The sequence below is a fragment of the Chlamydotis macqueenii genome, chromosome 15 (genome assembly GCF_036417535.1).
Source record: "Chlamydotis macqueenii isolate bChlMac1 chromosome 15, bChlMac1.mat, whole genome shotgun sequence".
Classification (NCBI taxonomy): domain Eukaryota; kingdom Metazoa; phylum Chordata; class Aves; order Otidiformes; family Otididae; genus Chlamydotis; species Chlamydotis macqueenii.
The window spans coordinates 7,538,235-7,564,794 of record NC_141570.1 but is presented as its reverse complement, the minus strand read 5'-3'; the positions used below and the strand labels follow the sequence as shown (position 1 = coordinate 7,564,794).

General features: G+C 35.4%; 1 protein-coding gene across 5 annotated transcripts in view; it reads left to right on the top strand.

Moving 5' to 3' along the window:
- TRRAP (transformation/transcription domain associated protein) overlaps positions 1-26,560 on the top strand; it is a 95,747-nt gene that overhangs the window by 44,705 nt on the left and 24,482 nt on the right. For 3 of the 5 annotated variants that reach the window (XM_086759303.1, XM_086759301.1, XM_086759302.1), the window contains exons 39-60: positions 25-231; positions 1,103-1,261; positions 1,344-1,478; positions 1,683-1,793; positions 3,073-3,219; positions 4,021-4,234; positions 4,923-5,048; positions 6,924-7,070; positions 8,211-8,413; positions 9,108-9,229; positions 9,884-10,097; positions 11,061-11,240; positions 11,590-11,736; positions 12,465-12,584; positions 12,884-13,171; positions 14,325-14,462; positions 14,837-14,949; positions 15,448-15,583; positions 21,434-21,625; positions 24,657-24,885; positions 25,135-25,400; positions 26,172-26,272. In XM_086759303.1, coding sequence (XP_086615429.1) covers positions 25-231; positions 1,103-1,261; positions 1,344-1,478; positions 1,683-1,793; positions 3,073-3,219; positions 4,021-4,234; positions 4,923-5,048; positions 6,924-7,070; positions 8,211-8,413; positions 9,108-9,229; positions 9,884-10,097; positions 11,061-11,240; positions 11,590-11,736; positions 12,465-12,584; positions 12,884-13,171; positions 14,325-14,462; positions 14,837-14,949; positions 15,448-15,583; positions 21,434-21,625; positions 24,657-24,885; positions 25,135-25,400; positions 26,172-26,272 — 3,695 coding nt within the window. The remainder of the gene's footprint in view (positions 1-24; positions 232-1,102; positions 1,262-1,343; positions 1,479-1,682; positions 1,794-3,072; positions 3,220-4,020; positions 4,235-4,922; positions 5,049-6,923; positions 7,071-8,210; positions 8,414-9,107; positions 9,230-9,883; positions 10,098-11,060; positions 11,241-11,589; positions 11,737-12,464; positions 12,585-12,883; positions 13,172-14,324; positions 14,463-14,836; positions 14,950-15,447; positions 15,584-21,433; positions 21,626-24,656; positions 24,886-25,134; positions 25,401-26,171; positions 26,273-26,560) is intronic. The other 2 variants (XM_086759305.1, XM_086759304.1) reach the window with 1 other exon arrangement.

Below are 26,560 nucleotides of genomic sequence, written 5' to 3'. Positions count from 1 at the left end.
TTGATCAGAAACTTTGCTGTGTAGGTTTTTCACAGTCTTCTAAAAGCTCATGCGATGGAGGCCCGAGCTATTGTCAGGCAAGCAATGGCTATTCTGACTCCAGCTGTGCCTGCTCGAATGGAGGATGGACATCAGATGCTGACTCACTGGACACGAAAAATCATCGTGGAAGAGGGTCATACGGTTCCCCAACTAGTACATATTTTGCACTTGATAGTGCAGCATTTCAAGGTACTTGTAGCAGTTATGCTGGTAGTCACTGTATTGCAGATATCAAGGAGGTAAACTGCAGTTTGATTAGAAAATAACATAATCTGATTTATATGGTTTAGCTTCAAAAGGCATCAGCTGGCTGTAAAGATTTATTTAAAATTGAAAACAACTATTAAAGCTAAATAGCAAACCACTTATTAAGCTTTATAATGATTGAAGCTAGAACTCATAATGTTAGGTGAAAGTGTGCAAGATGAATTTGTTGCATGTGCATTAGTAGTGCTCTTTAGCAGAGCTGTGATGGTTATTTAAGAGTTGTTTAAAAGAAGTACAGGACCGTATCCTTTTCCATCCTCCAGAAATCCTTGTTTGTTTGACTTTATGTATTCTGTGAGGTTAACTATGTGACTTTTATGTCCAGCTAATATATGTTGGGAAACATTAAACAAATAGGGGCATGCTGCAGAACGTCAATATAGGAGTATTTTTGAAAACACATGTTAAAATATGATCCAAAGTGTCAGCTAGCTAATATGAGTTTAAGTCACTTTTCAGCAAGTGATGCATCAGTGCGTGTGTTCAAATCTGAGTTGTAGCTCTCTAAAAAGATTGGCAAAAAATTGGAATGATTGGTCCTTGAGAAAAATCATGTATCTTCAAAAGAACGTTTTAATTTCATTAAATCAGTAGTCACTACTGAAAATTATAACCAAAATTTTATTTTCAAAGCACCAGTTACTTTTCTGGATTGCAAATTTTGAACATGGTACAGATTTCGTAACTGTTGAGATTAAAGACTGTTTTAGGGTTTTGTTTTATTTTGACTGTAGCTTTTTGTGTAGAATTTTATTGGTTAATGGCTAACACAACTGTGAAACTGTCTTTTCAGGTTTATTATCCAGTGAGACATCATTTGGTTCAGCATATGGTTAGTGCCATGCAGAGACTGGGCTTCACTCCCAGTGTTACGATAGAGCAAAGAAAATTAGCTGTGGATCTTGCTGAAGTAGTTATTAAATGGGAATTGCAAAGAATTAAAGACCAGCAGGTAGGAAGTCTAAATAAACTGGTAAAGATTGAACTGTTACACAGTTAATGCTTTTTTAACATGCACATTGCTGGTATTTCAGCCAGATTCAGATATGGATTCAAGTGTGAGTGGAGAAGGAGCAAATTCTGCCTCATCTGCTGTTAAAAGAGGGCTGTCTGTGGATTCTGGCCAAGAAGTAAAACGATTCAGGACAGCTACAGGAGCAATAAGTGCTGTAAGAAAAAATCCGTTTTTTTTTTTCAGATTGTCTGAAATTATAACCTGCACTGACTAAGCAATTTAGTTGTATTTATTTTTTCTGCATAACTTGAAACTCCCTGAATTGAAGGTTATACTTTCGGAAAATCTTTAAAATCTGTTTTGCTTGTTGTTATCCTTCTTCAATGTTGCTTATTTTTTTTGTGTTTTGCACATGCAGGTATTTGGACGTACCCAGTCCTTGCCAGGAGCTGATGCACTTCTTTCCAAGCCAATTGACAAGCAGCATACAGATACGGTCGTGAATTTCTTGATTAGAATTGCGTGCCAGGTAGTGCGTTTATTCTTACAAGAAAATACCAATGTGGCATCAGTAGCCAAAACCATAAACCTCTCTTTCTTTAAGACTCCTTTTATGCTTGGATTATTCTAGTGTTTGTATACTTCCTGTTGCTAGAAGGTTAGAAATGTAAATGTGAAATTGTACAAAAAGTAACATTTTTTGTTTAAGGATGAAAGAAATTGAATTTGATAACCAATTTCCGCATGTTTTTCATTTGATAAATTGTAGATATTATTCATGAGAGGTATGCTGTAGCTTCTTCTTGTTGGCGTTGTGCGTTTATAACTTGATGCAGGGAGTGTGTGCTTTGAAATGAAAACTTGAAATGTGAACAGTTGCAATCCAGATTTTGAAATTCAAATTCGAGTCTCCATTTTACTGTGCTGTTGACCACTTCTAGCATTTTGTTTGTTCTTTAGTTTCTCTTTTCAAGCAAGTACTGTATCAAGAGTGACATAATTGAAACAAATGTGACTAGTAGAATTTGGCTGGAGCCAGGCAAAGACTTCTAAAAGTTCCCATAAGCGTTTTTTAATTCATTTATATATTTACCTGATGCTGCAAAGTTTGCTTTTTCTGTTGCCTGGATTTAATGCCAAGAATATTCTACCCCAAAGCTAAAACATATTTAGAGAGTTTAATACGGAAAGACTATCTCAATTACGTATCTAAAGATAATTGTATTTTCAAGATCAAATACATGGAAATACTTCTTTTCATGAAGCATGTAAATCTAAAGCTTTTCACCAAATTTTGTTAAGAATTAACTTTTCTAGAGTGGGGAAAATTAGGTGGGTGTAGCTCAAAGCTGACAAATTTTATGGTTTCTGCTTCTGCAGCAGACTGGGCTGGGAAGTAACATGGGGTTTTATACATCACAGTCCCTTGCACAGAATAGGTGTGCTCTTGAAATACAAAGATGAATTGAGTAAAGAACTATGTATGTTTATAAATACTTTGCAAACAGAAAAGTTTAAGCATCTTGAACGTGTTCAGAGTTGTAGTAATAACATATGGGATTAAACTTTTAAAATATACCTTTGATGGATGATTTGGGGTAATTAACTAGCAGTTTAGACACCGGTTCTGATGTTTACTGTTAGTTGTCAGTTTTTTATGCAGTTAAATACTCTGAGATTCTACTGATAAAACTACTTACGTTCATCCATTTCGGAAATAAGAAATTATATGCTTGCTTGGAATGCATAATAAGTTAATGAATTGGTTACAAAAGGGTGTCATTTTGGTAACTCTGATTAATTGCTAGGTGAATGACAACTCAAACACTGCTGGATCTCCTGGGGAATTGCTGTCTCGCCGCTGTGTCAACCTTCTGAAGACAGCTTTACGACCAGACATGTGGCCAAAATCAGAACTGAAATTGCAGTGGTTTGATAAGCTGCTAATGACCGTGGTAGGTAACGTTCTAGTCCTGTAGGTCTTTAGGTTTCACTAGCACCTACGTTGATTGAATACTAGTGATATCTGGGCACTGACTTTTACAGTCTTAATCTTTTCTTCTTTGTAGTGAAATCCATAAATTGTTATGTATGTGAATTGCATCAGTGGTTGTAATTTGGGTAGCTGCAGTACTTACAAATATTAGGATAGATTTAGGAGCAGGTGGAGTAACTGCTTGATTACTTTTATTTTGAAATCAGTTGTAGTTTGATTGTTTGGATGGCCTGCTGGTTGTTGGTGTTGTGTTTTGGTTTGTTTTTGTTAGCAAGAGGTTTTACAAATTGAGATTGATCTTATTGGTTCCTAGTTTTCTGACTACGTTATGGTAATATGAAGTTCACTGAAAGGCTAACTTCCTGTATTTGATGATACAACATAGTTTGTTTATCATCTGTATGCTGTTTGTGTGCTTTTTGCTATATAAGAAGTTTTTCTACACTTATTTTATTTGTATAATATTATTTAATAGACTAGAAACTGTTACTGTGGTAAATTTTTAGAAGCTTCCTTGATGTCATAGTGTACATACTGTAAATGGTTAAGTAACGTGTTCATAGTTAAAGATTTTATAGTGTCCTTATATTTTACAGTTTTATACTGCATGGCTTATCACAATGATTGATATGAAACATTGCTAGTGTAGAAACCTCAACCATATTACATGTTTTTAAGAGATTTGATCTGGACTTACTAATCTGTGTAATATTTATGTGATTTCCCCCACTCACTGCCTTTTTGTATGTGTTCTCTTTAGGAACAACCCAATCAAGCCAACTTTGCCAACATTTGCACTGGCTTAGAGGTTTTAAGTTTCCTGTTAACTGTACTGCAGCCCCCAGCCATCCTTAGCAGCTTCAAACCCCTGCAACGCGGTGTAGCAGCTTGTATGACTTGTGGAAACACCAAGGTTTTGAGAGCAGTCCACAGTTTGCTTTCTCGCTTGATGGGTATTTTCCCTACAGAACCAAGTATGTGGTATTTGCTTCCTCCTTTTATCCTGTACTGCTGCATAACTTAAGTGATTACGAGCAGGGTGAGGACACTCTTTGGAATGTGCTAATATTCTGTTTTATGATTCCTGCATTTAATGGCCCGTTTTAACTTGCACTTTCAACTTCTGTTTAAAAAAAGAAAAGCTGAAATAAGTAATCATGTGGAATACATCATTATCCGTTGACATAAAAGCTTAATAACCTGTGGCTGTCATAACTTTGATTCAGGAAATGCATGCTATAAATTTAATGTGTTTTTGCAATTATAATTTTTCAGGTTCAGAAATGCAATTTTTTAGTTGTTCAGCTTTGCTGTTCTGCTAAAACAAGAAAGAGAAATAGAGTGTAAGGAGAAAGACACTAAGTAATGTGCTGTGTCTTAATATAAACTAATTTAGATGCTTTTTTCTTTAAAAAGTCAATAATCTAGGACTTCTTATCAAATTGAATTGTTTAGAAGTAGTGCTAAGCTATTACAGAAGACATTTGGTTGTATAATAAAGAGATTTATATAAATGAGAGGTCTGCTTGTGCTACCTTGGTTTATTAGTAAGATAAAGTTCTGGTGATGGTCTAGAGGACCGTATGTTGACAGTGTAACTGTTGCCTGCCTGTTCTGTCACTAATGTTACCAAAAGTAAACACAGGTCTCTAAACTCTGCAGGTACCTCAAGTGTAGCTTCAAAGTATGAAGAGCTGGAGTGCCTTTATGCTGCAGTTGGGAAGGTTATTTATGAAGGACTTACTAATTATGAAAAAGCCACTAATGCTAACCCTTCTCAGCTCTTCGGTAAGTTTCCCACGTCTCTAGTAGAGGTATGTAGAGTGCCTGATAGTGAGTATGATCTTTCTCACAAGCTTTTATTCTCCATAAAGAAGTTAAAATCTGATATAATGCAGAGGAAGCTGTGGGAAGCATTAGGAGCTGAGTTGAGAGACGAGCTTGGAATGTTTGTCATCTGTGAAGAAGGGGACAGGGGGGTTTGTTGCATTCTGTCTTCTCTTGGTAGCTGACTTGGGAGCAGTTATTGGAAGTGGGGAGCTGCAGCTGTGCTTAACAGAAGCCTTCTGTATTCAGAATGTGGAGGAAAAAGATACAGCATTCAGGTTAACCAAAATATAAAGTGAAAGTTACTGGAAGCTTATTACGTGGAAAAACCAAAGTACTTTGGGTACTGTTCTGAGATAGAATAGAATATTGCAAGGAATCTATTGTAAACATTCTTACATGTTATTGCCTTATACTTTGTTTTGCAGTTGTTTTTAAAGCCTCATTTATCAGCTGATTTAAATAGTGTAGGAAGATTTATTTATTTATAGATCTTGAATTCTCACTAAGTAAGAAATAAGAAAAATACTATTTTTTCTTGAGTGAGCAAATCTGAATTTTCAACATATACCATTCTGAAGAGCTGGAGTGTTCTTCTTTTCTTGTTAGTACTTGTTAGTACTTATCTAACTGGTAGAGAGCTTGGCTACCTTATGCAATGACAGAGATATATTGGAATAATACAGTTTGGCCCAGAACTGGTTGTGTTGGTAATACAGACCTGAAATTGCACAATTTTGGAAACTTGCTGATTTAAATGGCAAATGTCCCTCATTATTCTGCTCTGTGATCTGTGTAGATAGTTGTTGTAATTTCGCTTTGGGAATTGCCTATTTGTCAGATGTCAGCATGTGCTTTACAACACACTGACCAGGAAAGGTGTTTCTTACGCTTTGCCCAGAGCTCACTTAAAACCAGCACTGCAGTCTAACTGTCAGGTAGTGCAAATGTTATTAGTTCTGTGCCAAATTTTGTGCACATTTGAGCAGGGAAAGAAAGCAAAACTTTTGAAGCCACCGTTCAGTGAACAAAGCATGCTTCTATAAAGATTGTTGTAGACTTTTTTTCAAGTTGCGGTCAGGAAAGAGATGGCTGTAGGTTTTTTAGAGGGTGTAGTTTGACAGGATGTGTGCACTATTCTAAAGTACAGATATTGCTAAAACTGATTGGTTTGCATGCATATGGATAAGCTTATATTGGGATAGGCATTGTTAACAACTACGTGTAATTTGTAGGGACTGTGATCTTGTAGGCATAGTGCATTCATAAACTATGCCGAACTTACCTGTTTCAATGATTTATGAAACTAGTTTCTAGATCAGAATACCAAGATTGTGTAATTTTAAAATTTATTTTATTTTAATTACTGAACCCAGACCTATTCATGTAAATGTCGTGCTACTTGTTCCTACGAAAACAAATATCCAGCATTAGCAGTAGTTTCATTTTGTCTGGTTAACTATATATATATTTTTTTAAGGTCTTGGAGAAGTATAGACTCTCAATCCCTCTCTTTCTATCCTCCCTTTCTCCCCCTTGCCCTCCATCACACACTTCTGTACAGGACTTTCAAGTATTTTGATTAATGCAAAGATAACTTTTTAGTCTTAGATTAAAAGCTGAAGTTGAGATTGAAATTTTTCTATCCAGATTAACAGTGTTTGGAACTTGGGTAGTCCCGTGCTTTTTTTTATGGCAGGTCAAAATACAGGTAGAATATTTTCCTGTGTTCTTTGTTATTTCGTAGAATGAGAACATCGACATTGAAAACCTGTCTCTTACTCAGATCATACTCAATAAAAGTTTTATTTCCTTAAGTATTGTTTTTATCTATAGGTACCTTGATGATTCTGAAGTCTGCGTGCAGTAACAATCCCAGCTATATTGACAGATTGATCTCAGTTTTTATGCGATCTTTGCAGAAGATGGTTAGGGAACACTTAAACCCACAGGCTACAGCAGGAACAGCAGAAACAAATACAGGTACTTCATAATACACTCTAAGGAGGTTAATGATTAGAAGTGTTTTAAAGTATGAAGATCTGTTCATTCTAAAGGGATTCAAATTGTTTTGTAGAGTTTTGTGTGTGTTATTATATATTGAAAAATACTTCAGCATTAGTGAGAAATGTTACTAAAGTACTGACAGATAAAAAAGCACTTTCAGTTCCTGTTACCTGCTTAATATATGAATTTCAGTATTAACCCATTAATTTCAGTGAGTGGTTAGTGACTATTTATTGAACTACAGCGTATATAGAAATACTGGAATTCTTCAAGGGTTTATAGTGTTGAGGGGAGAGGAGCTGAATTATTTTGATTATTCTGTGCATTCACTTTTTTTTTTTTTTTTTAGACTTACAGAATTGTTTGGGTTGGAAAAGTCCTTTAAGATCAAGTCCAACCATTTTACTCTATTTACTATTTGATAATATTGGAACAATTGTGAAATTAACTTGTTGGAGCTGATGCTTTTGTTTTTGTCTTAAAATAGCATCTCTTTCAATCTGTACAATCCTGTCTGTCATCAATGAGTTAGGTCATGAGTCATTGAAAAAAGCAGGTGTTCTTGTAGAAGAAAATTCAGTGCTAGTAAAGAGCACTGTACTTTATTAATGAATAAGCTACTGAAGAAAATAGTTTGAAAGAATTACTACTTCTAGATTCCCAGCCCATATTTTAATTACATAAGTGAGAACCCTGCAAATTTGATTAACACTGAGAAACAATTGGACATTCATTAAACTTGACAGATAAGCAAACCAGGGAATTAACAGAACCGAATAGGTGTGCTGCATCATACAGTATTTCTTTCACAAGTTCAATTGCAGTTTTTCAGTACTGGAGTTCTGTAATACTTGTTACCAAAGATTTACTGAAATGAAACCACACAGGCTTACCTTTAGGATTTTGAATGGATTTGGTATTTTTTGGCGAGACTCTACCTTAGTTGTTCAGGAATGGAAAGTAGTAATTCCGAAAACGTTATTTCTAGGGATATATTTCCAGGTAACAGATATTGTTGTTGGTATTTTTAGAACTACAGTAGCTTATCTTGAAAATTTCTTTACTAGGTGTTTTATAGGTGTATACACAATGCTAATCCTTTTGTTGCATTCATAGCAGGTACAAGTGAATTGGTAATGCTAAGCCTGGATCTTGTGAAAACTCGCCTGGCTGTGATGAGCATGGAAATGAGGAAAAATTTTATACAAGCTATTCTAACATCTCTCATCGAAAAATCTAGTGATGCCAAAATTCTTCGTGCAGTGGTAAAAATAGTGGAAGAGTGGGTGAAAAACAATTCCCCAATGGCAGCTAATCAGGTAAACTGGGAAGATAAAATAGTTATTGCTCTCAAATACTAAATGATTATAAGTGACTTATAATTCATCAGTTTTTGACAGTGAGGTTTGTAAGGATCGGTTATATATGTTTATATGCCCTTGATGAGGTTTGGAATATTTTGCATCCCCTGTGAAAGTAACTGGAGTTAAAAGTGCTTAGCATTTTATAGGCTTATATAAAGTGTTTGATCTCAAATGCTGTTCTGCTGAGAACTTGTTTTAAAATAAAAGTTTTAAAATATGTTTCACATTAACTTGGATAGAGAGATTCTTCAGGAGGAGGATGACTAATGCTGGCTTAAATTGTGTTATTCCTGTACCATTTTGTGGCCTCCTCAGTTTGCCATATTTTCTGTTAGAGTTGAGTACTTGACAATCTAGTGCTGTATAAGGGGACCTACACTTTAAAAAATATATGTTAGATTTTTGTAATAATTAAACAACTTAAACCTTGTTTTAGTTGTGATTTAAAAATTCTCTAGGATATATATTAAAAGTATAAATGCTTGAGTTATTTTTCTTTTTAAGAACTATGACCTTCTATCAAGCTGTTTTTCAGTACTTTAGAAGTTAGAGTGATATAAAGGATGGCTGAGGCATACTTTGAATGTGCCAGTTCTCTGCATGTTTTAAGATTAATTGACAAAATAAATCATGTCTTCTTTTAACACAGACACCTACTCTCCGGGAGAAGTCCATTTTACTAGTGAAAATGATGACTTACATTGAAAAGCGTTTTCCAGAAGACCTTGAATTAAACGCCCAGTTCTTAGACCTTGTTAACTATGTCTATAGGTAATTATAGCAATTAATCATTTGTTAGAGCTTAGAAAGGATTTTCTTTTTGGCTGCGCTAAAATAGCTCACCTGCCCCAACATCTTCCTTTCCCAAGATACCAGGGCATACTCAGAGCTGGTTGTAGTCTAAGCACTGTGGTGACAGCTGAAATCTGTCTGTCTTTTCACATCTGTAGGCTATAAAGATTTTTTTTTTTTCCTTAGAAATTATTATAAATTATACTTTCAGGAGAGTTACTTTGCTAGCTAAACTGACAGATTTGCAACAAGGTGAAATAATTCAAATAGTTACCTTATGAAAAAATGCCAGGTGTTTAATTTTGTGCTGATGATTCACATTATCTTCAGTTACTATTTGCTCCTGTTCTGTTTTCTGATGAACTGTGCAAAGCCCTGGTGTGGACACAGTGGTCATAAGTTTTTATCTGTGAATATCATTTGGCATTTCAAGCAAGGTACAGTTGTGAGTGAAATTGTTTCACAGTTATGATAAGATCTTATTCTGAAAGAGTTTTTATGATAGTTGTGGGGCAGGTTGCTAACAAGCAGCAGTATTTTCTTCGCTATTTCTATCAAAATGCTACAGCTGGAAGCGTGCCACGTCATGTGAGCTTTCTAATGTCTCTGTCATTTCATCTTTATTGATTTTAGGGATGAGAATCTTTCTGGTAGCGAACTTACTGCTAAACTTGAGCCAGCATTTCTTTCGGGTTTGCGTTGTGCCCAGCCACTCATAAGAGCCAAATTTTTTGAAGTCTTTGACAATTCTATGAAACGTCGTGTTTATGAGCGCCTGCTTTATGTGACCTGTTCTCAAAACTGGGAAGCAATGGGAAATCACTTTTGGATAAAACAGTGCATCGAGGTGGGGAAAAAGCTTGTATTAGAAATAAAATTATAATTTGAGAAATACATTTTAGTCTCCATTTTCCATGGCTGTGTGGAAAAGCATTATGCAATGTGTGTCTTGTAGTATGTACTATCTGTATCAAAGCTAAAAATACCTAGTCTGCTGCCTCAGATACTTCCAGTGGTGCTTAATTATAAATACAGTGTCTAAACCATGATTGGAAAGTGGCTTTAATATCAAGCTTTAAAATCTATTTTCTCTGCAAAAAGCTTAACGACCAGGTTAATATCTCTTCAGAAAACCCATTTATTAGAAATGATTATGATTATAAAAATACAAGAATTGTTATAGTAGATGATTTCAAGAAAAGTGTTACGGCTGGAGTGTCAGCTCTGGTGGTATGACAACTATTAGGTGGAATTGCATTGACATGAAATTGCATTTTTAGTTGTTTTATTTAAAACCAGATGGGACCAAAACTTTTTTTTTAAAAAAAAAAAACAATTTGCATATTAAAACATGAGTTTAAATTGGCTGTGAGGATAACTTACTCTTAAAAGGATTAGAACTCCTTCGAGAGAGATAAAAAACAGCATTGTGGTTTTTCTTTTTCCCATATCCTTTTTGGGAGGACTTTCATTGTAACGTGGAGAGTCTGTATACATTAGCTGATTGAGGCCACTAAATATATGTATTAAAAAGTACAAAATTCAGAATTTAGGTATAGAAGATTCCTGTTTCTCATCATTTTCAGGAAGGGCTTGAAAAACGATCTTGAAAGTCATGAAAATCGTGACAAAATGTGATCAGATTAAGATGAATTGTACTGGTGTATTTGAATAAAGTTGATAAATAGACCTTAAGCATATTATTGAAACTTTAATCTTGTTGATAAGTATTAAACCATAGTGATATTTTCCTTGAAATGCTACAGTAAAATGTATATTTAAAAACTCTCCTTTCTTGTTCATGTCTTAGCTCCTGTTGGCGGTGTGCGAGAGAAATACTACGATAGGGACGAGCTGTCAGGGTGCTATGCTGCCTTCCATCACCAATGTTATCAACCTTGCTGACAGTCATGATAGAGCAGCGTTCGCTATGGTAACCCACGTCAAACAGGAACCTCGGGAAAGGGAAAACAGTGAATCCAAAGAAGAGGTAACTTAATACTATAGAAAATGAAATATTTTTGGTGGGTTATAGCTCTTCCTAGTTTCTCATCAAATAAGTTTGGGGACTGTGTCTTGAAGATGATGTGCACAGATTGTTCAGTATATGCTGTGTTTAATACACTGTAGTTTAACCGTGCATGGGTTACTCAGAACTTGCATTCATTCATGCTCTACTGTAGCACTACAGCAATGCTGTATCTGAACCTGAAGAACTAGCAAAAATAGTGAGACCTGAAATAAATTGATGGGAAAAGTATTTTCTATTTGTTTGAGGAAAAAAAAGCACAAGTCCTTAGTAAATATCTGCATGCTTTGAGTTGTTTACTTCTGTGTAGGATGTTGAAATAGACATTGAATTGGCCCCGGGAGATCAGACCAGTACGCCTAAAACTAAGGAACTTTCGGAGAAGGACATTGGCAATCAGCTGCATATGTTGACCAATCGGCATGACAAATTTCTTGACTCTCTTCGAGAAGTGAAGGTTGGTACAGGTTGTGGTTTTTTCAGAAACCATTTTAATACTGAAATCTTCAAACTGTCTTGATGCGCTTTTTTCTTTTTTTTTTTTTCTCATACATTTTTTAGCTAATTTTTTTTTATGTAGACATCTCTTATAATCTAATGTAATTTCTTAGGTAAAAAATTAAATTAAAAAAATTAAAATTCTGAGAAAAAAAATTAAAATTCTTAGGTAAAAAATTCTTAAGCCTTCACTTTATTGCTAGTTGTTACTGTATCCATTTTCTGCAAAGTTAAATTTCATCCTGGTCCACCTGTAAGTGTATTTTAACTGTTCAGTTAAGAAAACAGTAATGACAAAGACCAGATGTAGGATCAAAATGTGTATCAGCATCTTATGTTTAAATAATTTCTAAGAAGTTAATTTCTGCTGAAAGCCATGTTGAAATAATTCTTGCAGTAGTAACAGCTCTATAGAATTAACTTGATAATTCCTGTTAACAAAGTCATCAAATTCTTTCCTTTTTCCTTCTTTTTTCTTTAAATGGTTACAGTAATGAATGAGAATCTCAATCAACATGAAAATATTATTAAATTCTTGTTAGAGTAGTCTGTATTGCTAAAGGAAACGTTATTGATGTGTTGGTCGGAAAGGGCGTTTGCATTACTACTTAAACACCTGTATAACTGTAAACTGTTTTTCCATGGTATTAATTGTATTTTTCCCCATTTATATACATTTCTTTCTAGACTGGAGCATTGCTGAGTGCCTTTGTTCAGTTATGTCATATTTCTACACCATTAGCAGAGAAGACCTGGATACAGCTTTTTTCACGACTCTGGAAAATCTTGTCTGACAGACAACAACATGTGAGAGTCTTTCTCTCTCCTCACTTACAAATTCCTCTTTGTAAATGACTGGTGTTTTAGTAAAATATATTTGTGTGATAAACTAGTTGTTAGCTTGCTTTGAGAAGTTTGCCATTCTTTGTGACTAGTGAATGCTGTATACCTCTATGAATCTTTTGAAAGAAATAGAAGCCTTCAATATACAAAGAGAAGTACATTTACCAAATGATTGTTCCCTGTATTAAGAAAATTTTAAATCTGAATTCTCTAATAGAAGAATCTGAATGACCAGGTAACTATTCTTATGTTTTTTCTTCTAGGCTCTAGCAGGTGAAATAAGCCCTTTCTTGTGCAGTGGTAGCCATCAGGTACAGCGAGATTGCCAGCCAAGTGCACTGAATTGTTTTGTGGAAGCAATGTCGCAGTGTGTTCCTCCCATTCCCATCAGACCCTGTGTCCTGAAATACTTGGGCAAAACTCACAATCTCTGGTTTCGTTCTACACTGATGCTGGAACATCAAGCCTTTGAAAAAGGACTGAGTCTACAGATTAAACCTAAACAGACAACAGAATTTTATGAGCAGGAAAGCATAACTCCTCCTCAACAGGTAGTGTTATATTCATTGAAATACCTTATGAAATGTGAAGAGAAAACCACAGTGACAGTATAGTACAATAGTGTCATAGAATAATTTAGGTTGGAAAAGAGCCTTAAGATCATTGAGTTCAACTGTAAACCTAACGCTTCCAAGTCCACTGCTAAACTCCTACTCTAGAAACTCCTAAGTGCCACATTGACACAACTTTTAGATACCACCAGCCACTTCCAGAACCTTCAGCGCTTTCATTACTGTTCTTTGGACACACTCCAGCACCTCAATGTCTGTCTTGTAGTGAGGGGCCCAAAACTGAACGCAGTATTCGAAGTGCAGTCTCACTGCTGTACAAAGGGACAATCACTTCTAAATCTTTGTATTTAGAAGCTTGTTAAAGTAGTGTCAATTTTTTTAATTTGATGAAGAAATTCCTGTCCTTGTGTGTTTGCGAATACAGACATTTGCAACATTGACTACTTTGTGTCTTACCTGCTTCTCATACTTTTCTTTCGTTGAAAAGAAATTATGTCATTGACATTTTAATATTTTTCTCTCTTTCTCCCTCTTTTCCACCTGCTTTTGACACTCATTCTCTACAGTGCTGTAAAACTAGATGAAACTGTTTCTGCCTCTAATTTTAAACCTTGAGTAGAAGTCTGTATTGTCTCTCTCTCTCCCTTCCCTAATCAAATCTGTTGGTTTATGACTGTAAAGAATTATTAGGTAAACAAAACTGAGTTCCCTCTAAACAGGTTCTATTGCATTTAGTAGCCAGTCAGGTAGTTATGATGTACCTTGGCATGTTTGTGATTAGCTGAGGAAGCTAAATATTGCAGATTCTTTTTACATTAAAGACCGAGTTGTTGGCTTTGTTAAACAATGTTGTTTTCTATGAATTGATCTGATATATTAGGGACGACAAGCAAGAATTAATGTAACAAACCAGAGATGTTCTTTTTTTGTCGTGTAATGCCATATTGTTCTTCTCAGTACTTGGTTGTTGCTAATTGTTTGCCTTCTAGAGTTTTTAAAAAGAGTTGATATAAACACTTCTCTATCTCTGTGTCTTTCTCAGTTTGCCTCAGTGTAGAACATGTGGTTTTGCTGTCTGCTCTGCTTTATAAGGACAGCTTGACTGTGGAGAAATGTGTGCTTAACATTCTAGGAAATACTGGATTCCCTTGCTGAGCTCTACTCTTTGTTACAAGAAGAGGATATGTGGGCTGGACTGTGGCAGAAACGCTGTAAATTCCCAGAGACAGCAACAGCTATTGCCTATGAACAACATGGCTTTTTTGAACAGGTACACTCTTGATATTAGAAATTATTTGAGTCGTTCTACTGTGAGGACGAATATTCTGGTCAGCAAGAAAATATTCTGGATATTAATAAACGACTTCAGTCTTCTAAAATAGAAAGTGCCATAGCTTCTCTAATGGTTAAAGTAGTAGTTTAAGGCCAAATTAATACCTAGGTAAGATTTTTGAGCACATCCATCAGATTTTCATTACATTTGTATGCTGCCAAATAATTACTGTATTTGGGAATGAGTTAAAAACTTCACCTTTTTGTTTACTTACAATTTGTAGAACTTTTCTTATCATTCTTTTTAAAAAGAAAAGAGTGTTGAGTTAATGTGTATATATCAGATGGAAAAATAATTTGAATTTTATTTAGGCACAAGAAACTTATGAAAAAGCAATGGAAAAGGCTAAAAAAGAGCATGAACGGAGCAACGCTTCCCCTTCAATCTTTCCTGAGTATCAGCTCTGGGAAGACCATTGGATTCGGTAAGACTTAAAAGCTGATGTAGAACAAGTCTTTTTTACCCTGCAATAGAAGTAAAATACCCTACTGGTTTAAAGCATTAGTTATGAGAATAAACTTAGCTCAGATACAAGGGAAACTTAAGGGAATAAAAACTGCTATTCTTTATTCCCTTAACAGACCCTCAGAAGTGATATGCCTGAAGCGTTGTAAAAATGTAATTTGCTGTTGGTGGAAACAGACTGAAGCTAAAATGTGCTTTTTCCTATTTAAAATGGTTGTTCTGGGAGACACAAAATGCAGCTCTTCCCTGTTCACAGATATCTGTATTATAACTGATAATAAATAAATAAAAAAATTAAACAGTCTTCCCATCTGGATACAACTTCCACAGTGCTTGCAAAGCTGTTCATAGCCAAACAAATATGCAGATAATACTCTGCTATGCAATGTTTATGGTCGCTTTTATTTAAATTTTATTTTTTTGGTAACCAAATTGACAATGGTTTTGATTTTCTTAGTTGCTCAAAAGAATTGAACCAGTGGGAACCTTTGACAGAATATGGTCAGTCAAAAGGTCATATAAACCCTTACCTGGTACTGGAATGTGCATGGAGGGTCTCAAACTGGACGGCTATGAAGGAGGCTCTGGTGCAGGTGAGTGAGGGCTTTTAATGCTAATGTTTAGTTCCTTTGTTAATTTTACTGATACATTTCTAGCAAGTCAGCATTACAGTTCATTTCGTAGACACAGTGAGCTGTTCTTCGGAAGTTTTCTTTGATGTCCCAGCACACAGCTGGGTATTTTGGCAATTGAAGCATGTCATTTCAACAGACAAACTTGATTCTCTTTTTTGTCTGTTTATAAAGTTGTACTGTGTAATAAATTTAGCCAGAACAAGTGAAAGACATGATGCATGGTAATGAGTCATCAAAAAGCAACAAATGCTGTCCACAGAAGTATGTGCCAGCAGAGATACGTGGAGAAACTTAAAATGGGCCCCTTGCAAGTATATGGTATTATTTAAAATAATGCAATATTGGGGAGGGACATTTTTAATAATTTACACCTTTATAGGAAAAAATGTTCCTTTTTTTTGAAAGGGAATAAGGTATGAAAATACATCTGTTATCATCTCCCTGTCTGTGGGAATGTAACTGTTTCCAAGTGTAAAAGGGCAAAAGGCCATTGCCTCTGTTATTTGTTTTGGCAACTGAAAAGCAAAGCCAAAGCATTCTCAACTTCTACTGTCCAAACTTAAAACTACTAAACACAGTTTATTCTGTTCATCTCCACTACACATGAAGGGAGATTAAGATGTGTATGAAAATGTGAGGGTTAGGGACTTGTCAATGAATTTGTTTTACATTAAATACTTCAGTGTATCTGAGGAATATTTGTAAGTCTGTGTTTCAGGTCTCCTTGTTAAAGAAAAATCCCTGAAAAAGGAACACACAAAATCTCAGTTTCAGTGTTGATCGGTTGGTGAGGCTAGTGTACACTACAGATTGTACCAGTAGTTATTTTTTAAATGAAGACAGTGACAAATTTGAAGTTGTTTATATGTGGTGGGAAATGTATTGGGATTACTTACCTGGCACATGCTGGTTTTCTTGTTTCTTGGATTTTATAACCATGCTTAGCAGAAGCGTAATAGAAGTTTTGTTGTTCTTTCAGTAGCAATGTATTTCTGTGCTTTTGTTTTAAGTACTCAAATACTTTATTACTGCAAATTAACTACTAGTTTTCTAACTTTATACTCACTTTGAGTCTACTTTAGTTCCATTTAAAATAAGGCTCATGTAATTTTGCAATGTATCCATTACATACGATTTTAAAATCATATCTTGGGAGCACCAGAGGTTGGAGGCAGTGTGGTCAAGACTGGGAAGCAGAGACCTAACGAGAGATGAGGGACAAGAAGACCAGGTAATGAACATCAGGCAGTGAGTGTGAGATTGGGAAGCAATGAGAAGAATATGAGGTGAGGGTGAAGGAGGTTGGAGGAGTACGAATTTGACTAGGAGTGGCAGGGATAACTGAGTAAGTAAATAGACTGAAGCAAGAAGTTGAAGAAAGTGATTTCCTTCAAGAAAGTGGAAAGGACTCGGTAAAACTAGCAGAGAGAAGAGAGACATTGAATTAAATGTTACAGGGAGCATCAATGGGACTGGCTGTGCAGAGACAGGGTTTCAGTTGATTGACAGGGAGAGAGATGGGAATTGGGCTTGAACAAGATCCACTGGGTTTACAGTATGGGATAGATTACTTCTGGGGGGAGAAATACTTTGATTCTGCCCAAGTAGGTTTATAAAGTAAATAGAATCATAATGCATAAGCACAAGAGCATGCTTAGCTTTTAGATGATTGACTTTCAAATATATTCCCCAAACAATTTTTTCTGTGCATAATCTTTACAGTAGAAAGCATATAAGTAAAAATACTTATAAGAAAGAGTAGGCTTTTTTGAAGTGACACTGTTTAAATCTACAGCCTGTACTGAAAAAAATAAATAAAGCTAAAAAGTATATTTATCCCCTCTCAAATTGTGACAATTTGTGGTAAGTTTTGTGCTAGAATTAAATATCATAATGATTATACAGACTTCTAGATATATATGTTCATGACAGAGAGCGCTGAGGCTTCAAGAGAGCACTGCTAGTAGGTGTTGTTTCCTGTAAGTTCCTTATTTGCTATTCTGTGGAATCAGACAACTTGACTTGGAATTTTCTGATGTTCCAAGATTTCCTCAGAAGCTTAATGCATTGATAATTATATTTTGTAGTTTAATGTAAAGTTCACAGAACCATAAAATAGTTTGAGTTGGAAGGGACTCGTGGAGGTCATCTGGTCTGATGCTCTATTCAGAGCAGGGCCTGAGTAGATTACGTTGATTTGTCTGGTAGAGTTTTAGAACTCTTAAGAACTGAGATGCCACAGCCTTTCTGGGGATATTCTTCATCTGAAGTATCATGGGTGTGCCCTGCCTGTTACATGTTGTTTTAGAAACCAGCACGGTACTTAGCTTCTTTTCTTAGGGACTAAGGAACTTGTGTATGGCAAGTGAGGTTATCATCTTCATTTGGTAGAGGATAATATGTATTGTTTGTACTTTCCTGCTATTGACCTTCCTGATTCATTCTGGAGTTCATTATTGTGTTCTCCTTGTAATTCATTTTGCTGAACAATATGCACTTGTAAAACATTTAACCTTCCCTTTCTCCTTTCCTGGGTTTCACTCATGAGACTGTGTGTTCTGTGCTCTCCATATGCCTGATGAATGGATGCTCAGTAAAGCTTTGGCTGTTACAGAGCAGTTTGAAGGCAGGGGGCACAGCATATGCAGAAGATAACATTTCAACAAATTTAAATCTGGAAGATCATAAACATTTCTTTGTGTGTGTGAATAAAGTTTAAATGGATAGTGAAACATGCTGAAAATGACCCTCCATTTCCTGAAAAAGTGCAACACAAAATACTTAGGTAGATATTTTTATCTGAGAGCAAATTTTGAGGAGTTCTTCCATGTGCAAAAAATGACCATATTTAGGTAATTTATTACTTATCCTCTCTTGAGCATCTTCCCAACTCTTTTAAGAACCATCCCATGTGAATAAGCTAGTGGTTATTATTCTTGAGGTTGCTATAAAATGTCGGGCTGTACAGCCATCTCGGGGTTCTTGGGGAAAATGACAGAGTTATGTATTAGAATCACCAGTAGATTTTTCTGGGATTTTTTTTTTTTAACCTTGTGTGTGATATCACTGTTCTACAGAAGATTGAGGTTTGGTTTTTTTTCGTGTGTTTCTTTTTTTTGAAGGTGGTTTTTTGCTTTTTTTTTTTTTTTTTCCTTTTAAGGAAGTATGTCCTTTTTTCACGGTAGGCAGAGTTGTTAATCTGTGATTAGTTAATGTAGAAACGTAAACCAGATGTAAAACTGAAATCTAAAAGGTGAGAATACTGCGTTAAATCACAAGTGGAAAGGAGCTTGCTGATCTTCATTGCACTGTTGCTATATACTGTGACATTACTGGAATTACTCTGCTAAATATGCCAGAGTTATAAGGGAGTGAACTGCATATTTAAAATACAGTTTTACTGACAAAGCTCTGAGCAGAGCCTTTGGCAGTGTTTTTTCATATTGCGGAGAGAGTCAGAAGAATTAATCCCTCACATAATTGGAGTTTATTGTTTCATTGGTACTGTTCAAATGTTGAACCAATACCTACCGGTTAAAAGTACTACATATCAAAATGACAGTTGACTGTCTAGCTTCATAACATTTGGAAAAGATAAAACATGATTATGAAAAATGCTGAGCATCCTTTAATTCCAATATCTTGCAGGATTAAGTTCCTATGTACAAAATATCCTAACAGCGTGCTTCGTTGTAACAGCTTAGACTCACATGATAAATGTGCCGAGTTTTATGTCTCTTACTTTCTTCAAAACCTTTTTTAAATGTAGTATGTTTGTTCTTCTGTAACACTTTCTTTTGTCAGAAGGAAAAACGGGTACATTTAATACAACTAGTATGTTTTACTTTAAAGGCTAAACTATGAAAACGGTAGAAGTTGATTAATTAATTAAAGATTGTCTTGTCTTTTGTTGCAACCTAAGTTAAAAGTGTCCAACCGTTGCAACATTTGAAATGGATTTTGTCAATATTTGTCGTAGTGATGGTTCAAATCAAGTAGCTGTCTCTAAAGATGGGTTTTATTGTTTATCAGCCCATGTGAAGCCAAAGCTGTAAGTAGCAAGCTGCATATCCTACAAAAATTGTCTTACAGGTTATATTTACATTTTGGTAACTTCTTTTGTTCTTATAACAACTGCTATTTTGTGTCCTATTTACCTATGCAAATTCAGTGGCTAATTATAGAAACAATATTTGAGAAACGTCTAAACTCTAAAATAAGAACTGTATTGTACACTATATTATAAACCTTGTGTTCAAACAGAATAAAATGGATCATGTCTGGCAGGTTCTGGTTTTGGAGATTTGTAAGTTGAGTAGAAGTGACAACCACGAGTAACTGCTGTTATGCTTTAGCTGCAGTTGTATTAAGTGAGATATTTTCAGTAATAAGACATTTACTGAACGACTAAGCAGAAGATGCTGCTGAAGCCATAAATGGAGATTTTGTGGCTCTACTCAGCTTCTTGTAGAAGTGTCAGGACACGTTTGCATAAATATTAGGATATGAGAGAATAATTGATTCTATGCTGCTGTACGCCTTACTCCAATTTTATGGATATTCTTTAACGTGGCTGTTTTTTATCAAGTTCCATGGTTGCTTCACAATAGAGGTCAGAAAAGACAGCAAATATGTAGCAGATTTTGTAAATCTTTGTGAAACATTTTTAATAATCTACCTATTAAAGTTGGGCTATTAAAATAGCAAGCGGCCTTTGATAGGACCCAAGACGCATTTCCATTTGCTCACATTGCCGTTATGTTTAATGATCCAGTCGATAATGTAATAAAGAAAGAGATTGTTTTCACTGTGGAAGTGTAAGGTTGCTACCTGGCAGTTTCTCTTTGGTGGCTCAGGCGTAAAAGTCAGTTGAGGATAACAGAAATAACAGTTGTAATGGTTAAGATACAGAATATCAACAGGAAGATAATGCAGAGAGGTTTCTGTGTGGCATATCCATCCATAAAGGATTTGATGTAAAGCGGAAGAAAGGGATGTGAAAAAGTTGTATATTTAAGGCCTGCGGTGTCAGCTACTGAGCACTGTTTGAGTCCAGGTTTACTGTAAAATACTCACAGAACTTAGTTGCTAGACAATTCAAGTACTTTGCTGGTTTTAGTTGCCGTATTTCTGCTGTTCCTGGATTTTAAGAAAATGGTTTTAAATTATTTTTTAAATTATCTTAGCACTATGATGTGACTTTGCACCTGTACTCAGAAATTACTTTGACATAAACAGGAAGGTTAGTTGTAGATGACTTAAAAATTATTAACTTTTTATTCTCATAAACTTAGTAATGTCCTAGAGCAGGCAATTAGGAAGTACAATGCTCACATAATGTGCTGACGTACAGGAACGAGATCCTTTTATGTCAGAAGTTGACATTACTCGTTCTGGAGCCCCTGAGCATTTCGGAGGTAGTATGTGTTGTCTGCTGAGAAGCATCTTCTTTCTTTATACAGAGGGAACTGGTGTGCAGTAAGCTTCGTGCTCCTGCTTTCAGCTTACTCAGCTGTCTCAGAGCTGCACTACAGTTTTCGGTGTAAAAATACCCTAACAGCAGGTTGTGTGCAGGCACTTCTGCTCTTGTGCTGAATTTGCAATTTATTTGCTAGGCTGCCCTTGCCAATAACTTTTAAGAGGGCTGAAACTACTTCAATGACAAAAAATTTGATATTTTAGTCTGATATTTTTAGAAAATGAGCTAATTTTTCTAAAAAATAAAACTGCTTAAGAAGGCTTTTTAAAAAAAAGTCTACATTTGAGTATGAATGATCTTTACTAGACTTTTTTCCATTTCATTACCAGGTGGAGTTGAGTTGTCCAAAAGAGATGGCATGGAAAGTGAATATGTACAGAGGATACTTAGCCATCTGCCACCCGGAAGAGCAACAGCTTAACTTCATTGAGCGCCTGGTAGAGATGGCGAGTAGTTTAGCTATTCGAGAATGGCGAAGGCTTCCTCACGTCGTCTCGCATGTTCATACTCCCCTTCTCCAGGTAAGAATGAAAAGGTTTTTATTGCTAGTTATTTTCCAGTAGCAAGTTGCAGAACTTTTAATAACTGTAAGCATAAAATATTTTCTCTTTGGCATGTATGTTACTCGCAAATGATCCACTTAGAAAATTAGGGAAGAGTACTTATTTCATGTCCTGTCAGGAAGAGCTTGTAAGAACTTGAGACTGTTTTTTCAGACCTCCAGAAATATTTTTGGGAAGCAGCTGGCACAACTCTGATAATACAGAATATGCAGTTTAATTATTATGTGAGATGAAATAACCTGTATTACGTGGTGAGAAATGCATGGTTTGTGTCCTTTGCAACTTTTACACATCTTTCACTGTAACAAAAATAGACTTCTGTTTCCTTTTGAAATGTATGAAATGTCAACACCCCTTTGTTATCTCTTGGATTTAATTATATAAATAATTCATTTTGCAACTGTAAGAGAAGAATTTTTGAGCACAGATGTTATTGACAAGAATAATCAAATGGAAGCAGGTGGCTAAAATAATCTTTAAAAAACAGAATTTTGCATTGAGATTCTTCCAGAAGCTTCTTGAAAATGAACCTTGTGTCTTCTGATTTGTATTGTACAGCTGCAGCCAGAGTGTGAAAGTGGGACTGGGGCAGGATTGTGTTCAGTGTGTCACGTCGTGTGAGATCTGGACAAAACATGCCATTCATTTCCTATTTAGGTTGGCTGTGTCCCTGCTTAGGTGTCCTGGTAAACGTGTACCTGGTGAAGACCAACTCTTGTTGCCACTGAGGGAACCTTTCATCTCCAGGGGAGAAATTCTGGGCTATCTCAGTGCAGCACAATTTGAAATTTCCTAACAGGGATGCGTTTCTCGGTGGACCATTGCTCAGAGATCTATGAATGAACCTTAAATGTAGAAATGCAGAGCACCGTGCTTTCTGAGTTCTGATATAGTGACTTCTGTAGTTCTGTTTAAGATCAGTAGCTTCACCCTGTGTCATGCCTGATGTGATTCATAGGTGACTAAATCTGCAGGATCTAAGGTACATCTACTGAAATGACTGCACTTGTGGGGAGAGCTTGCACAGCAGCCCATACGTTCAGATTTTTGTAGTTTAAGTTGATGCATCAGATAAAGTGAATGAATAGGGAAGTTTTCCCCGTATTAAGCGGAAGTTGTCAAGTAAATCCGTACAATGTTTCATTTGTTTGAGCCGATACAATACAGCTAGAAGGCTTCTTAATGAAATTAATTCCTTCCTGTTAAGTTTTCACTGATACTTCACCTTTTTCTCCCCTAAGACTGGCAGTATCTGCAGCATGAAAGGATTAGTGTTGCTAAATAAAGTATTTAAATACTTTCAGGTATTAATTAAAATAAGCTTTTAAAATAATCTAATATGTATATATCCCTCATGAAGAAATGATAAATTAGTCACTGACTGACAGTGGTACAAATGCAGCCATGGATTTGCACTGCAGTAATTACTTTTTTTAATATCAGATAGTATGTGATTAAATACCTGTGACAAAATTAAATTTATGTGATGAATGAGTGTAGGATGGAGGTTAAGCTATTGTGAGAGCTGATACCGAGATGATTGTAGGAAAATATTACTTTGTTTAATTTAGTTTGTTTCCAGAGATTTCACTCTGTAAATTTGGACTGCCTTTGCCCCCCCCCCCCCCAATAGTTATCTTATTTGGTTTGATTTGCACTGAATACAACTGTTATCTACCAAGTGGTACCTTAGAGAATACTCCATTGGTTTTATTGTACTACAGGTAATTAAATTCCATTGAAGTTTGTGGGCCTTTTCTTCAGGTTGTTGGAAGTTTTAGCAAAATGTCTGCTGCCTTTAAGTAGGTTTGAGACTACTGCCATTTCTGTTTTTTCTCCTCATTAATTTGAGGATAGTAGATGTTAGTGAAAAACCATTCTTCACTTACGTAATTTCTCAAAGCTAAGGTCTTTGCAGAGTATCTTGGAGTAACACCTTCAGGAGCACATAGATAGTATTTCTATACATTTGTGGTTCTATTAAGAAGTCAGGTCATGACCAGGGAATTTATGCTAGTAAGTTCTGTTACAAGTTTTGTTTAAGGTCAGTATTTTTTCTTGACCCTTGTATCTAGCGCACTGTATATATATTCTTGTGCTTGTCTGTGGTTAGGGTTGATGTAGTAAGTTCAAACCTGTACGCTAGAATGTAACTCTAACCTGTGGTTTTATTTCTGTGTCTGTGGGGAATAGGATGGGGGTGAAGAGAGAGTGTAGATTCCAGTAAACTCTTTTCCCTTTGGTGTCTGTGTTTCCGTGTTTTTGTTTGTTGGTTTTTTTTTTTTTTTTTTAAAAAAAAAAGCTTCTTAAAAGCAAGACACTGCCATTTGAGTGATAATTTGTGAAAGCATTTGCAGCTCAAAATAAAAGAAAGGATGATTTTTGTCTTAATACTATGAAGGAAAGCCATATCATAGTTGCCCAAAGTTAAACATAGCAAGCCAACCGGTAGTATTGGAGGAAGAACACGTTAAGTCTGGATCAGTAATGACTGTTTGCAACCAAGTAGTGTCAGGGCATTTAGGATTTGTCAGAAGGAGGTGTGCGTGAAATAAACTGCTTGATACGTGTACTCCATCCCTTGAGAAGAGAGGAGCCTGAAGCTATGCAGGGACCTTTTGCAAGCAAGTAAGAAAGTACTTTATGGAAACTTTATTTATTTTTAAAAATAATTTGTTTGTTTATTAAGACTAGCAACCCATTGGTAAAAATCCTGTACTGGTGATTCGGTGGATGAATTCAACATTTCAGTGAATGACTGAAGTGTTGCATCAATCTCATGGATTTTTTTGCTAATTTGTTAATGAATAGATTGGTTAAACATCATTTATGCAACTAATAGACAAGTCCCTAAAACAGCATTAATAGTTTCGTCTTTACTTGATCGTTTAAAGGTGGCATCATTCATAGAGATCTTTTTCTGACAGTGAAATTGGCCAGCTTATTGTACTATCCTTCATGATAATGTATATTATTTAATGTTTTCTAGGCAGCACAGCAAATAATTGAACTTCAAGAAGCAGCCCAAATAAATGCAGGACTGCAACCAACTAATCTGGGGAGGAACAACAGCTTACATGATATGAAGACTGTTGTAAAGACTTGGAGGAACAGGTTACCTATTGTGTCAGATGATTTATCCCACTGGAGCAGCATTTTCATGTGGAGACAACATCATTACCAGGGTAAAACTGCCTGGTCCAGCATGCATTCATCATGTAATTTTCCAGACAACACATTGTTTGAAATAAGTTTTGTTTTTTGTTTTTTGGTTTTTTTCTGTTTTTTTTTTTTTCTTATTTAAACGTACAGGAATGTTGTTGATTTTGACAAGTGTTTGTTTTTATTCAGTTTCCATTTAAGTGTTTCATTATCTTAAGTCATCATTGCATATGTATTGCTGTGTAAGATATTGCTGTATATATAATTTCATTTATAATGACAAACATTTAATATTTTGTTTCTAGCCATTGTAACTGCATATGAAAATAGTTCTCAGCATGATCCTAGTTCTAATAACGCTATGTTGGGAGTTCATGCTTCTGCATCGGCAATTATCCAGTATGGAAAGATAGCTCGAAAACAAGGGCTGGTCAACGTAGCTCTGGATATACTGAGTCGCATTCATACAATTCCAACTGTGCCCATTGTGGACTGCTTTCAGAAGATTCGCCAGCAAGTTAAATGTTATCTTCAGCTGGCTGGAGTCATGGGGAAAAACGAGTGTATGCAGGTACGGTAGCTTTATTTTTGTTGGAATGTGGAGGATTACAATGGCCATCAGATACTTTGATTTAAATAAACTGCCTGTATACAGAACATGGTCTGAATTTTGCTGGCCGTGTTATACCGTGCATACAGTGTTGTTTTAAGTAATGCTGTTAGTCAAAAGCAGTCTTTGTTCTCTTTGAACTAAGTACTGTGAATATATTAAAAATCAGCAGAATAAAAAAGGTAAAGTGGAAATATGTTTTTTTGAAATCTTACAAGATAGATAAATGGAAGGGACTTTGAAAATCATGTTATTTGCAATAAGAAGAAACAACATGGTTGCAAGACTAACTGAAATGTCAAGTCAGTTTTGAGTGTCTAACTCATGAGTGATGGATGCTGGCATACTGAAGTTAAATCATATATGTTAAAAGGAAAGGAATAAATGTGATTGTAGGCAAAACCCACTGACATATGATTATAAAAACAGCAAACTAGGACCTTATAATAATAATGTAATATAACGTAATTTAAATAATAATAATATAACATAAAAAGATGAAGTGGAAAAGATAAACCATCATCTGATGAATGTTGTCTGTAGTATCTGATAATTTTGCATAGGCCAGTGGAAACTTAAAATTGTTGTTAGTCCAGATTTTTTAAAATGAAAATTAAATACTAGAAACTCACTGTATTTAAATTTCAGGAAAACATTTTGGCTGTTTTTTTATGGCACTTTAATAAAACCTTCCATTTTAGAAGGCTTTTCTCACTAAGTCTTATTTAACAGGGTCTTGAAGTTATTGAATCAACCAATCTGAAGTACTTCACCAAGGAGATGACTGCTGAGTTTTATGCATTGAAGGGAATGTTCTTGGCACAGATTAACAAGTAAGTGTGTTGGCTGGAAGAGGCACTAGCACATATCTGAGGAAAATGCAACTGAAGTATTTCAACACAGTATTTGAGCAGGAAGGTTTTTCCATATGTTTATACCAGCCTAAAATTTGTCACAACTGTATAGGAAAGTAAAAGTATATATGAGAGTTCCTTTGCAGTTAGAAGATTTAATGATTGATCATATTTTGAAGTACTGGTAGGAAAGAACTAGTTACAGCAAATGTTGCACCAGTTCTTTTTTAAAACGTTTTATATTTCAAGGGGTGAGATGGGAAGAAG